The 15,133-nt window shown below is 40.4% G+C and overlaps 1 protein-coding gene across 2 annotated transcripts in view; it reads right to left on the reverse strand.

Moving 5' to 3' along the window:
- Positions 1–15,133, reverse strand: part of NBAS (NBAS subunit of NRZ tethering complex) — a 1,021,307-nt gene that overhangs the window by 816,280 nt on the left and 189,894 nt on the right. For both annotated transcript variants that reach the window (XM_089671087.1, XM_089671086.1), the window contains exons 19-21: positions 13,723–13,801; positions 8,133–8,237; positions 6,797–6,933 (exon numbers count right to left, since the gene is read on the reverse strand). In XM_089671087.1, coding sequence (XP_089527213.1) covers positions 6,797–6,933; positions 8,133–8,237; positions 13,723–13,801 — 321 coding nt within the window. The remainder of the gene's footprint in view (positions 1–6,796; positions 6,934–8,132; positions 8,238–13,722; positions 13,802–15,133) is intronic.

The following is a 15,133-nucleotide window of genomic DNA, read 5'->3' on the forward strand; positions in this document are numbered from 1 at the left end:
TTGAGGTCGGCTTGTAAGTTGAAGACATCGTGTAAGGACGTTATTCCACTGCACAGCTTGATGTCATCTACAAATACTGAAATGGTATGTTTAATCCCAGACCCTATATTGTTTATAAATATATCAAAAAGTAAGGGCCCCAACACTGAACCTTGGGGTACACCACTGATGACCCCAGACCAGAGTATGAATCATTAACCACTACTCTTTGAATACAATCTTTTAGCCAGTTTTCTATCCATTTACATACAGATTTTTCCAAGCTTGTAGACTTTACCTTACACATAATCCCGCACAGTTATGTGCTCTGCTGAATATGAAGAGAGGAAGGGAGCCCTAACTGTCCGATTCCTTGCAATTGGGCAATGAGGGGTTTATAGTTTAGATGACATCATGTTGAGGGGAGATTCACCACATGTATCACCAGATAAGTTATATGAGTCTTGGCCAAAGAGAAGCCACTAACCTGTTATGAATGAAGAGTTTGAATTTGCCCAAAACAGCAGCAGGATCAAATCAATTGTTTTTCTATAGCCCAAGAAGGATCCAAGCTCTTCCAAAATTGATTTGATCTGTGTTGTATCCACTTCAACATAGGATGTGAACATTAAATGTACGTGCAGAAAGAACATTTTGCAATCCTCTTCCTTGCCAACGTGAATACAATGAATTTGTGGCATATTTAATAAATATCTAAATAGAGGCTCAATAAAGAGATTAAGGAAAGGTTATAAGCTCTCAATTAACATTATTTATTTTTAATCCTTATGCTGCTAGATAGGAAGGTATATTTAAACTTTTTTTCACATTTCTTCAACTGCTTCCTGGTTTCTGGCCTAGGCCAAAATGATATAATATATCCCAGGAGTCTTCATGGGCACTTCTTGCCTTTTTCTGCCTGCATGCTTGAGATAAGGGCAGATAGATTCCATGAGGTAAATGCTACATAAATCCTCTGGCCTTACTAAAGTTGGCCAAATGTAGAAATGTTAGGGAGGTGGTTTTTAAAATGATTACGCAACAAAACTACTTACGAATGGCTAAAATCAATGTTCACTATTCTGCACTCTTACTCTTGGACTTCTCTGCTGTCTTTAGTACAGTTGACCAACAATTTTCCTAAGAAAAAAAAAAAAAAATCTTCATTCCCTTGTCTCCGTGACTGTGCTTTTCGTTGGTCCTCATCGTACCCAGCTCTCTTCACCTTTAGTGTCACTTAGAACTCTACTTACCTCCTTTACTAACAAACAAATCAATATAGATGTCACACCACTTCTTCAAACTCAATCTATCCAAAACTGAGCTCATAATATTTCCTCCCCCACATGCCCCTTCCCCTGTCAAGATTGATGGTACAACTATCAGTATATCTCTGCATGCCAAAGCGTTTGTTGTAATCCTGGACTCTGAAATCTCCTTACAGACACAAACTCAGCCTCCACAACATCTCCAAAATATGCTTTTTTTTTTTTTATAGTGCAAAAAAATAAAAACCACACAGGCGATCAAATACTCCGAAAGAAAGCTCAATTCATGGGGAAAAAAAGGATGTAAATTTAGTTTGGGTGCAGTGTTGCATGACTGCATAATTATTATTTAAAGTAACGCAGAGCCGGAACACAAAAAATGGCCTGGTCAGGAAGGGAGGTAAATCCTCTGGAGGGCAAGTGCTTATTACATACTCACCGAACTCAAGACAACTCTCCTTTATCAACAAGCTGTGGAAAAAAGCCAAAACTTTGTGGGCCACGTGATCCTATGTAGACTTCAATGCGGTTTCTGATCACCACATGGACTTATCCAACTCCTCTTGCCATCGCCACTATAGAACAACCTTAGCCAAATTTCTAAAATCAGCCAAACTATTTGATATTTGGAGGTACCATCATTCTACAGAGAAAGATTTCTCCTTCTTTTCTCAAGTCCACCTTACATAATCCAGAATCGACATGTTCTTGATGGACAAATTTCTCCTACAATAAAATTCCAACTCAGAAATTGACTCCATCACATGGTCAGACCATACCCCAATTTCAATTGTGGTGGGAACCCATGGCTCTACTACCCAGGCCAATAGATGGAAAAATTATGTATATCGCTATACACATCCTGAGATCTCCAGAGAAATTACGCAAAGAATTCTTTGAAATAAATGATACTCCTGGGATAGATCCATATATTATGTGGAACGCCAACAAGGCATTTATTAGAGGCGTCCTTTTTAAAAAAGGGGCAGAGTTAAGAAGGCAGAGGAAGCAGCAAACGTATAATATTTTAGGCGAAAAAAACTGCTTTGAAACTAAAAACAATCACCTTCCCTATCTATTAGCAATAAATTAAATCAAGCCAGACATGATTTACGCAACTTATTGCTTTGACAACATATGCGTAAACTGCTGGCTAACCAAGTTAGGGAAAAAATAACTAAACAAATCCGAATCCAATCGAAAATCTGTGGGGTGATCTGAAGAGGGATGTGCACAGGAGATGTCCTCGCAATCTGACAGATTTGGAGTGTTTTTGCAAGGAAGAGTCGGCAAATATTGCCAAGTCAAGATGTGCCATGCTGATAGACTCATACCCAAAAAGACTGAGTGCTGGAATAAAATCAAAAGGTGCTTCAACAAAGTATGTTTAAGGGTGTGCACACTTATGCAACCATATTATTTTAGTTTTTTATTTTTACTTCCCTCCACCTAAAAGATTTCAATCCGTTGTTCAACTCAGTTGCTCAGTTTATAGGTTACATTAAAGGTGGAAAAAGTTCTGAAAAGATTTATCTTTGTCTCATTTTTTAACATCACAGAAACCTAACATTTTAACAGGGGTGTGTAGACTTTTTATACCCACTGTATATTTAATGCCACATCATATTATAAGATCAATGCTGCCTAGTCAAGTATACTAGGTATAGCTGTGGAAGATAAAATGAAAAATACTAAAAACAAAGCACCGTAAACACTCTCATATACTTACGCATAACCCTAACCAACCCTCTTTCTAATCTGTACAAATTCAATTTTGAGCCCCTTATGAGGTCTATATTAAAAGAAATGGACAGACTCAAAAGGTTTTATTTATCTTGGTCAGGCAGGTTAGCCGCTTACAAAATGATTCTCCTTCCCAGGATATTTTATTACTTTAGAGTGCTGCCCATTTCTATTCCCTCTCACTTCTATACAACAATGCAACGCATGCTATCTAAATTTCTCTGGGCCGGAAGTAAGGCTAGGTGTCCACACAGAAGGAATGGGAGTAACAGATCTGAAAGATTACCATATGGCTGCCATATTGGACCAATCAATACCAAAACATTGGTGTGCATTAGAATAAGCATGGGTTAATCAAGGTACCCTTCAAGCGCTACTGTTTTCAGTGGCATTAACAAAAAAATGTGGATTTTACACATCACCCAACTAAATCAGCAGCATTATTAGCATGGGAATACTTGCTATTAAGGAAAGACAACTCAGCTAAGCATACCATGATTCCCATACCATTAACAGCATTCTCCTTCCTTACTACGAATTTATATCTGAATCACTGGAAGAAATTTGGTTTAGTCAATATTCTGGATATGAGGTGTCAAGAACAATTAGTATCCTTCACAGATCTCTGCACTAGCCATTCACATGCCTAACAAAGAGTTCATGACATATGCCAGAATTGCAACCATCATGACTTAAAACCAAATTTAATTCCTTATCGCTTCCAGAATCTACATGGTCCTTCTGGACTTCCACCTCTCCTTCAAAAAAAAGGAATCACACTACTTTACAACTTACTGCAGAGCAAACTGCCCTTTGATAAGCCCAAATAACCCAGTAAATGGGAAGTATAACTGAAACTATCGATTACCACTAACCAATGGTTGAAGGCTGTAAAATGTAACTACTTGTATACTAAATGCTCAAATTTCAGAGAATTCTCACAAAAGATACACCTTAGATGGTACAGGACTCCATACGTTGTAGCTAAATTTTCAACAGGAATTTCTAACGTGCTGGAGAGAGTGTGGACAAGTAGGTACTCTAGCCCATATGCTTTGGTTTTGCATAACCATACTTAGCTTTTGGACGGCGGTTGTACAACTAACAGTGAAAATTACAGGGGTCTTAACTAAATTACGATAAGAGCAAGCTCTACTGATTGTAAACCTTGACATATACCCTGTTAGTTCACGCACAATTGTTTTGCATAAATTGTTTGCAGTAAGACTCGTAATAGCCTGTAAATGGAAAACAGTATCAGTCCCCACTACAGGTCAAGTATTGAGTTTAATAAATGATTCTTACGAATATGAGAAAACAATGGCATACAAAGAAGGCACATATAGCAAATTCAGTAAAAAGTGGTCTCTTTGGCAACCATTCTCATTAAAAAACAAAAAAAGAGGAAGGACTAACTGACAGGGAAACTTCAAGAGTGGAGTTTCTTTATATAACTTCCCTCATATTTAACACTGATCTTGACACAAGTATTGGAAAAAGTTGACAATACCAGTTATTGTTTGATTTTGATACCTTTCTTTTATTTACCGTATTTTTCGCTCCATAAGACGCACCTGACCATAAGACGCACCTAGGTTTTAGAGGCAGAAAACAGGAAAAAAAAATTCTGAACTAATGGACTGCAGACATAGTACAGGAGATGACCAGAGACTGCGGACACAGTACAGGAGATGACCAGAGACTGCGGACACAGTTCAGGGGATGACCAGAGACTGCGGACACAGTTCAGGGGATGACCAGAGACTGCGGACACAGTTCAGGGGATGACCAGAGACTGCGGCCACAGTACAGGAGATGACCAGAGACTGCGGACACAGTACAGGAGATGACCAGAGACTGCGGACACAGTGCAGGAGATGACCAGAGACTGCAGACACAGTGCAGGGGATGACCAGAGACTGCAGACACAGTACAGGGATGACCAGAGACTGCAGACACAGTACAGGGATGACCAGAGACTGCGGACACAGTACAGGGATGACCAGAGACTGCGGACACAGTACAGGGATGACCAGAGACTGCGGACAGCACAGGGATGACCAGAGACTGTGGATAGTACAGAGGATGACTGCTGACCTTTGGGGAGGGGGGGGAGCGGGTATCTGAATTTGACAGATACCCGCTCCCACTTCCGCGGAGTTGTTCTTTCATCTTACCTGTTCCTCTATCCAGCCGCGCGCTGTCTTCCCGGCTTCTGTAATGGCGCTCGGCATGACAGCCGGGTGCCCAGTGCGCATGAGCAAGAAGCACTTGCGCTTTGTGATTGGTCCGGCGGCTTCTGGGATCTGTCATGTGTCCCAGGTGCCGCCTTACCATTCACAAAAAGCACCGCTTCCTGCGCATGCGCACCCGGCTGTCATGCCCACACTACAGAAGCCGGGAAGACCGCGCAAGATGAAAGAACAACTCCACGGAAGTGGGAGCGGGTATCTGTCAAATTCAGGTACCCGCTCCACCCCCTCCCCAAAGGTCAGCAGTCATCTCTATAAGGTCCCGCTGCAGAGCTGAGCGGCCGGCCCGGTATTCTGACACGGCGGCAGTGGAAATACCGGACCGGCCGCTCCATATTCGCTCCATAAGACGCACTGACATTTTCCCCCCTTTTTTGGGGGGAAAAAAGTGCGTCTTATGGTGCGAAAAATACGGTATTTTATTAGTTTCACATCAGTTTGCTTAATGGTAACTGACATACAACAAAACAAGAGCAACTGTGTTACCTGATGTATAAACCTATGCAACCAATGGCGATATTACTGTATTGAAGATTGTCTTGTTTCAATTGTTATCTGCATTTTATTTTTATGTTAAAAACCAATAAAAATTTAAAAGATATAAAAAAAAAAAAAAAAGGAGTAAGGGAGACGGGGCAACCCTGGTGTGTGCCCTTATGTTGCTCTATGTGTGTAGACAGCCAGGAGTATGTACTCTTGCAGTGGGTGAGGCATACATGGCATGTAGAAACTGAAGAAAAGGTACTCAAAATTCTATATGGTCCAAGACAGTGAATAGCCATATACACTCCCCTGCCACTTTATTAGGTACACCTTGCTAGTGTCAAGAAAAAAATCCCCCACACCATTAGGTGGCAGGATGGATCCATGCTTTCATGTTGCTTACGCCAAAATTCTGACCCTAACATCTGAATGTCGCTGCTGAAATCGAAAGCCCACTCTCCTCTGACGTCAACAAATCATTTTTGTCCACACAACTGCCGCTCACTGGAGATTTTATCTTTTTCGGACCATTCTCTGTAAACCCTAGAGATGGTTGTGTATGAAAATACCAGTAGATCAGCAGTTATTTTAAAATACTCAGACCAGTCTGTCTGACACCAACATGTGGTCTCGTTTGGTGCCCATAAAGTCCGCAATATACCGTGTAGATTATCCTAGTGGTTTCTCTTTTTCTATTATATTTATTGGGACGTGGCACACTGACAGCTTTGTTGGTTACTAGCTATGAAATACTTTATTGAAAAATATGGGCAGCTAGTTGGAAACAGTTGAAATTTTTAGGTTAAGTGATTCAGAGCTTAAGCAGTAGGCTAGATTTTATCTATATACCAAATGAGAAATAAACCTATTCCTGAGAAAAACATATTCCTTAGCTACACAGAAGATTGATGCTCGGATATAAAAGCAAAAGCAAGTATACCACAACCTGCTCTTAACATGATTTCTTGCAAATATATACATTAGAGCCATTGCCATCACACTGACAAATTATACCTTCATTTTCACATGAATTTCACACTGATGTCATCTACAGAAAAAATGTAGTCTCACCTAGCTTCAGGCAACAGGAAGGAGTATTCATGGGGAGATGTGGTCTCTGGAAAGTTGGAAAGAATGGCAAGGCGATGGGGAAGCAGATCAAAGCCATGGAAGGTGAACAGAAGATCCAAAGCTTGTTCATTGCTTTCCTGCAACAGCAGAGAAACACTGTTGGTAAACTGATAATTGTTTGCACTAATGCAGGCATACAAGGAATAATTATTAGACAAGTCTGCCAAGTTGCTGCTGATATGCAACAGATTTGACTTTTTTTTTCTTCAATAATTCAACCATTTAGCATGAGTGATGAATGCTTGTACCTTGCAGAAAAAAAATAAGATTTTTGTATTCACTAGAAAGCCCTTTTCTTGGAGTTCATTTTGGGACACAGAAAATCTATAACCCTCCTGTTACACTGTCGCCTACAAGAGGAATGGACACAGGCAAAACAAAATGTTTAACCTTTGGGATATCCAAAAATAGTCCAATTGAGGGGTGGACAGCACAGCAACAAACACTAGCAGGATCAAGAAAACAACAGAGAACAAGGTACTGCCTGCAGCTCAAATACTCATTTGAAGGACTTTGCATTGAAAGCTGGCATCTGATGAGGCCGCAACATCACACTGGAATCGGATCGTGTTGGTGTTTATACCCATTTGATCTGGTTCAGGCAACCACACTGCGTTTGCGACCTGCTTTTGGGGTGTTGTCAACTTTTCATTGACACTTGCAGAAGATTCCACAACATTTGCTATGCGGTGCAGGGAACAAACAGGAATCATTGTGTCTCCCGCACCGCACCAGTGTGAACCGGGGCTGAAGGAAGATTTAGCTCATTACAGTGAGGTAAAATAAGTTTCTATTTTACTTTATAAGGCTTGTGTATCACATAGTAGTTGGATTTAGGACCTCCTGTCACACAGGAGCCTTTATATTTACATTAAGATAAAACTATTCACATAACTACATTTTTAAAAAATGGTTAAAAAAAGCAATGACTATACAGTTGCAAAGGTTAAGGCAAAAGCATTAAACAGCTGCAATGAAAAACAATAACACTCTGCGCCCTTAGATTATAAACATATTAGCAAAAACAAAGGCAGATGGATAAGAACATTTGTCACTGTGCCCAGGATCATGCGCCTCCACATCTAGTTAGAAAAAGGATTACTTAATTGTGGATTAGTATTGACAGGATCATCTTACTATACAGAGTTCAAAGCACACTGGGCTTTAACGCGGAGTTAACTAACTGCAACAGATTATAAATGATAATGGAGGTGAAAGGCGCCGTGCTTAAAGAGGAATCAATTCCGCCTTTATTGTTCTGACTTTGTAACATTACCCGAGCATATGTTCTTGCTGACAGCACGATATTTTGGTTTCTAAACTTCTTGAAGAAGTCGGCGTCGTATCTCCTCTCCGCTGCCTCAGGCCCCCCGAGGATCTCCTGCAGGACGAAGGAGCAGATGTTAGAGAAATCCTTCGGAACACGGTAATGGAGCGCATTATGAATGGATAATTCAAGACTATTTATCAGACGTTTGGCATGTTCTGCAGCATTAAGGAGCCAGTAAACCTGAAATACACTTTCTTTCTTTTTAAAGAAAACACGTGTAGAAAGAATATGATGGGCTGTTTCCTTCTGAAAATGCTAGTTGTCTGGCTGTTATCCTGTTTCAACAATTTGAACAATCATGTAACTCTAATAGTTCCAAAACGCCTTTTTTTAAGTCCTTATGCACACTGGCCTACACAGTGGAAATGGTAATTAATGAGTTATAGTCAAGTTAACTGACACTTCCAAAACTGGTGTGACCTTGGGTTACAAACGTGAATACTCTCTAAGGTATGTACCCAGAACAAGAATGCAGATCAGGGTCTCTAACTTCACTCTGACTTTTGAATCTGCATGTTTGTTCCAGGTCTCAGAAAGTACTAAAGATAAAGACAGCAAGACATATAGTTACTGGATGGGGGTCAGCATTGGCAGCCTCCATATTTCTTTCAGAACAGTTTTCCTTTAGCCTTTTTACTGCCATGGATATGCTATATGTCATGATAATTATAGGGTAAATGTAAGCTGATGGCTGAAATGAAAAGGCTGCGAGCTGATGACAGCATATTTATTGGCTGGAAACCCCACGCACAACAGAGATATCGGAATAGGTTTGGGGTCATCAATTAGGTTTTACCTAAAAACTGAACACTGAGCAAATGTTATGATATACATACACACACATACACACACACACGTGCTTCCTTAATGTTATAGTGCCCTCTAATTAGGTCGCTAAGCTAAATTTAGTTTTTGGCTTCACTGTAGTCAGTGAAGCAGTAATCTACTGTTTTTGTCTGATCAGGGTTTCCTACCTGCTTCCGGAAGAAACTTCCAGAATATAGGAAAGGAAGAGTAAAATGTTCAATATGAATATATGTCATGCTCCAGCCAATCCCAGGAAGGAGGAGTGCAGAAGGTGGCTGGGGAGATTATAAATGTTTGGGAGGACTTCCCAGTGTTCTTCCTCTGTCCCAGTTCTCCAGGGGCTGCTGTAGAAATACTGAAAATAATAGCATCTTGGGCCATGGCATGCACTTAGCTGAGGGCCTAGAGAAGATTACTGATGTATTTTTTCTAGATGGGACTGTCCTGAAGTCCTGGTCTGGAGAATGATCTTTTATTTTCCTCATTGAGGAACTACCTGTGGAAGCTGGGTGGCAGATAGATCCTGGGACATTGTGAGTAAGATCTACCATGGCAATTTTATGTGTGTCTGCAGCTATGAGATTTGTGTTAGACGTTTGTCTTCCTATTGATCTTTTTAGAGTATTTCTCAACCCCCGAACCCCTCATCCCTAGACTGAGCTGGTATTGTCAGTGTTCATTGAACTGTGCTTGTGACTCACAGTCTCTGATACTACCAAGGAGCACCTGAGCCTATTCCCAGCAGCCCCTCCAGGGGTAAGCACTACACTTTTAAAAATCTCTTGGTGTTGCAGTGGACAGTTCCCTTGCCAGTCAGAAACCCAGAATTTTTTGTTTTTCTTTAGGGCTGCTGTGGCCTCTATCCCCCTGGTCATCTGTCCTGTACATTCCCCACTGTAGCTCTTAGTAAACTGATCAGTGACATGATTATGCCACTACTCTCTGCAGTAGGTGAGCCTGAGGGACTCAGACTCCTGGTCTGAAGCGCCAACTGTGCAGCATAGTTAGACTGACAGGCCAAGAGACTGATCTGTCCCATACATGCCCACACTCCCACCCATACTGCCTCCCATTCAGACTCTAAATCACAGATCATGATGGGATGTAGTTTTAGTAAGTGCTAATAACTCTTCCGAGATACCTCTTCCTGATGCTGAGGGACTGAGGAAGATGCCATGTAAGGATATTTTTAAAACAGTGAGTTTTATACACAGTGTGCAATTTTAATAAAAATAAGAGATTTTGCTTAACTAATGATACAGGACTGCTATATAGATTTAATCACCATCCCGGAGTTCTTTAAAGTGATTAACTATGAATTTAAGTGCAACCCCTATTTTACAATTTTGGATATTATAGTTTAAAAATATTCAATTTTGAGGATGGATATAACTAGTATGTATTACTTCAACTTATTCCTCTTTTATATTTTATGTCATTTTTATTTTTTCAAAATACAATAAAATTTATTGTAAATCAAATACATTGGTGCTGTTCAAATTTGCAACACTGAAGAACTAATATACTGTATGCACAATTATTGGGCAAGTGAGTATTTTGACCAAATCATCATTTTTATGCATATTATCCAACTCCAAGCTGTGTAAACTTGAATGCTTATTGAATTTAAGAATATCAGGTGATGTGTATTTGTGTAAATACACAAATTAGATCAACACCCTATATCAAAGGTGTGCCTAATTACCGTGTTTCCCCGAAAATAAGACACTGTCTTATATTTATTTTTCCTCAAGAAGACACACTATGGCTTATTTTCAAGGGATGTCTTATTTTTATTAAGTATGGTACGTATGGTAAGTATGGGGAGCAGCAGCTTTACTGGTGTTTGTGGGGGATGAGAGAGACCCGCAGACTGTTGCTGGTCCGTGCTGGGGAGCAGCAGCTTTACAGGTGTTTGTGGGCGTGAGAGAGACCCACAGACTGTTGCTGGTTGGTGCTGGGGGAGAGAGACCCACAGCGCTGAGTAAAACAGCAGGCACAGCTTTACTTCTTCCCCCTGAGGACACACAATACGGTACACACAATACGGTACCTAAAGCAGAGCGTCCTGCTCCTCAGTTCACTGAGGAGACTTTTACTTTCACTTTCTACCTCTTCACTGTCTCCCTCTATGAATCAACTTGCAGCACGCACAGAATGACCGGGAGCCGACCTGGTTGATGGGGCTGTCCGTAACCTCTACGTTCACCTCCAAGATAGCAGCTGTCACAATGGGGGAGATGAGAATGGCTGCCCATCCATCACTTATATATGTCCTATATTCGGGGTATGGCTTATATTGCCCAAATGCTTAAAATTCCTGCTACTGCTTATTTTATAGGTATGTCTTATTTTCGGGGAAACACGGTATTAAGCAGCTTCTTTTCCTCAAGCAAAATGGGCTGAAAAAGAGATTTAACTGACACTGAAAAGTCAAAAATTGTAAAAAGTCTAGAAATATCTGACGAAAGATTTTTCAATGGTTTTATGGACTGATGAGATGAAAGTGACTCTTGATGGACCAGATGGATGGGCACTTGGCTAGATCAGTAACGGGAACAGAGCTCCACTTCGACTCAGACACCAGCAAGGTCGAGGTACTGGTATGGGCTAGTATTATTAAAGATGAGCTAGCTGGAGCTCTTTCAGATTGAAGATGGACTCCAAATTAACTCCCAAACATACCGTGAGTTTTTAGAATACACTTTCTTCGAGCAGAGGTACAGGAAAAAGTCTGCATCTTTCAAGAAGACCATGATATTTATGTTGGACATTGTTCCATCGCATGCATCGAAGTACTCCATTGCGTGGCTAGCCAGTAAAGGCCTTAAAGATGACAGAATAACGACATGGTTCCCTTCCTCACCTGACCTAAACCCTATTGAGAACTTGTGGGCACTTCTTAAATGGGAGATTTACAGTGAAGGAAAACAGTACACCCCTCTGAAGAGTGTCTGGGAGGCTGTGGTTGCTGCTGCACAAAAAAAGATCTAGTTAACAAATCAAGAAACTGACAGACTCCATGAATAGAAGGCTTATGACTGTTATTGGAAAATAAGGTGCTTATGGCTACTAATTTTTTTTTTTCTTTAAAATGTCAGAAATGCTTATTTGTAAATTTTGAGCTGTTTATTATTCTCACTTTAACAGATGAAAATAAACAAGTGAGATAGGAAAATAATTTTTTTTCATTTAGTTGCATAATAATTCTGCACACCAATAGCTGCCCAATAATTGTGCAGACATAGATATTCTCCTAAAAAAAGGTTTATTAACATTTTGGATTGACCAAGAGCGGTGTAGTTGCTAAATAATGAAATGAATCCTCAGAAATACAACTTGCCTAATAATTGTGCACACAGTGTACAAAGGGGCTCTCATCTTTTACGTTTAAAGTGTTACTAAACCCAGGACCCTGCATTTCACTATATCTGGTCTCCAACAGTACACAGAACATGGAAATGCAATTATTTTTGAAAATAAAATGCTAAATACCTTTTCTCACTAGCAGTTAGAGCAGTCTTGTGACTTCTATCAGTGTCCAGCCGAGCACTGGTTAAAGCTTGGAGTTTTCATTTTGTTCTAGGAGGATGCAGAACCCCTGACCTTTGTCTGGGCAGTGCTGGTTGGCCCTGTGCTGATCACATGCACTCAACCAAGAAAAAAAAAACCTCTATAGTAATACACACCAAACTGAGCATGTGCAGAGTGACTCCGCACAATATGTCTTATCAGGAGATAAGAGGGGTAACACTGGAAGAAGGGGAGGATCAGAGAAAAGACAAGATTAAATAGCGTTTTTACACAATGCAGAGGATTAACCCCTTAGTTTCCACAGTGAGTATAACAAGCATGCTTTACTGCAGATACAGACTGATTTTACTGTTGTGTGTTTAGTAACACTTTAGTTAACAATTTGAAGATTAAATTGTTTATGTATGCACTAAAAGAAATTTAGTGCATCTTTTACTGAAAATATAGATTTCATGAACCTTGGTGTAAATAGTGAAACAAAATTGGGACTACCATTGTGCTGTGTGACCCAAAACAAACATATAATAAGAACATAAGATAAGAACTTACGGTTTTACTTTAAAGCAGAAATCCGGGTTAGAACTAAGGCTGGCCATACACTATAACATTCCTTACAATTTTCTGTCCAATTTCTGCCCTATTTCCTTTAGATTTACATTCAACTATGCAGTAAAATGGCCTGCCTGATTGGATACCATTGAAAGTGTTGTTTAGGTTTGACCTCGTATTATATGGTTTTTGGCAAATCTAAAGCAATATTCTCAAGAAGATTGTATAATGTATGGCCAGCCTGACTGAGCTTAAACTGCTTTCACCCCCTTCTAACTCCTATACTAACTACCCTGTAGAAGGAAGAGGCTTATGCTTACCTATTCTCAGGGCGCTCTGGTCCAGTCATATGATCAGCTCCCTGTGGCTGGCTTCAAGGGAGAGGAAGGACAGCCAACAATGGCTGGTCCACAATAAGCCTATGACAAACATCACCACCCAGGCATGCCATCTGTTGTTGGCGCTCTCTCCCCTCCCCATTTTAGTGTGCAGCTAGAATGAAGAAACCCTTATTTTATTACAGCTAGATATCAGCTACTGGATGCTTGACTTCTTTGTCAATGTTGCTTACAATCACCAGCACAGATTGGCACTCAAACCTTTATGCTTTCCTTTTAACCATAGTACTTGGGGCCACATTTTTTACCTCATATGTAGACAAACGATCCAGGTATGTCAGCAGCTTTAGCCTACATCGACAGATTTCTTTCTGTTCAAGGGTTAAGCTGTGAGAAAAAAAAAATATCTGAAATGAATTACCGAGAACAAAGTATGTTCTTTAACCTCTTGCCCTCCAGGAAGATTTACCCCCCTTCCTGATCAGGCCATTTTTTACGATATGACACTGCGATACTTTAACTGACAAAAGTGTGGTAATGCAATGCTGTACACAAATGAAATTTATGTCCTTTTTTCCACCCACAAATAGAGCATTCTTTTGGTGGTATTTGATCAGTTTTTACGCTATAAGCTAAAAAAAAAGACTGACAATTTTGAAAAAAAAAATTATTTTTTATTTTCTGCTATAAAACATATCCAATAAAAACATTTTAAACATCAAATTTCTTCATAAATTTAGGTCAAAATGTATTTTGCTACATATTTTTGGTAAACAAAAATCCCAATAAGAGTATATTGATTAGCTTACGCAAAAGTTTTAGCGTCTAGAAATGATGGTACATATATTGGAATTTGTTTTATACTAGTAATGGTAGCAATCAGCGACATTTTTAGGGGACTAGGGGAAGTGATAGATCATGTTCTCAGCTCTGCAGAGACACACGATCAATATACATATATATACACACACACACACACGTTATTTTGCAAAGGAATGCTGCCCTGTAGCAGTAAAACTGCTATAGTGTGGCGGTAAAGTGGTTAAAAAAACGTGTTGTTTATGAGTTTGCGTTTTAAAATGCGTTGAAACAAATCCCCAGCTATTGTTAATTGACGCAATCTAGAACATATACTGAAAATATTTTGACAAGATGTTCTCGCAGAATCTTAAAGTGACTGTAAGGCTTAAAAAAAAAAAAAATAACAAATAGGATTTTACTTACCTGCCCTATGCAGTAGAACTGAGCAGAGCGGCCCCGAAGCACCTCTTCTAGGGTCCCCCACCAGCACTCCTGGCTCTTCCCCTCCGCTTTCTACAGGGGCACTTGTGTGGGCTCGCTCTTGAGCCCTGCTGTTTGTGTCCACAGGGCCTAGCCCCGCCCCCAGTTGCTGGCATTGATTGACAGCATTGGCTTCCGCTGCCTCAGCAAAGCCAGTGAGACCAGGAAGAGCTTCAGACTTGCACAGCGCTGGATCAAATGAGGGCTCAGGTAAGTAAAAAAAGGAGGGGGGTGTTGTTGAGGAGGGGATACTGATGCCTAAACATTTTTTACCTTAACCACTTCCTGTCCACCCTATAGCAGAAATACTGCTACAGGGCAGCACTGGTGCACAAAATCACATATATATATGTGATTTTGCATGTCCAGGTAGGGGGCGTGTGTGAAGTGCGCGTGCCCAACCCGTGCCACCATTTGCGACCGTGGCTGTCAATCACC

This window comes from Staurois parvus, unplaced genomic scaffold (genome assembly GCF_062004578.1).
Source record: "Staurois parvus isolate SC_StPar_1 unplaced genomic scaffold, SC_StPar_1.0 ptg000098l, whole genome shotgun sequence".
Taxonomy (NCBI): Eukaryota; Metazoa; Chordata; class Amphibia; order Anura; family Ranidae; genus Staurois; species Staurois parvus.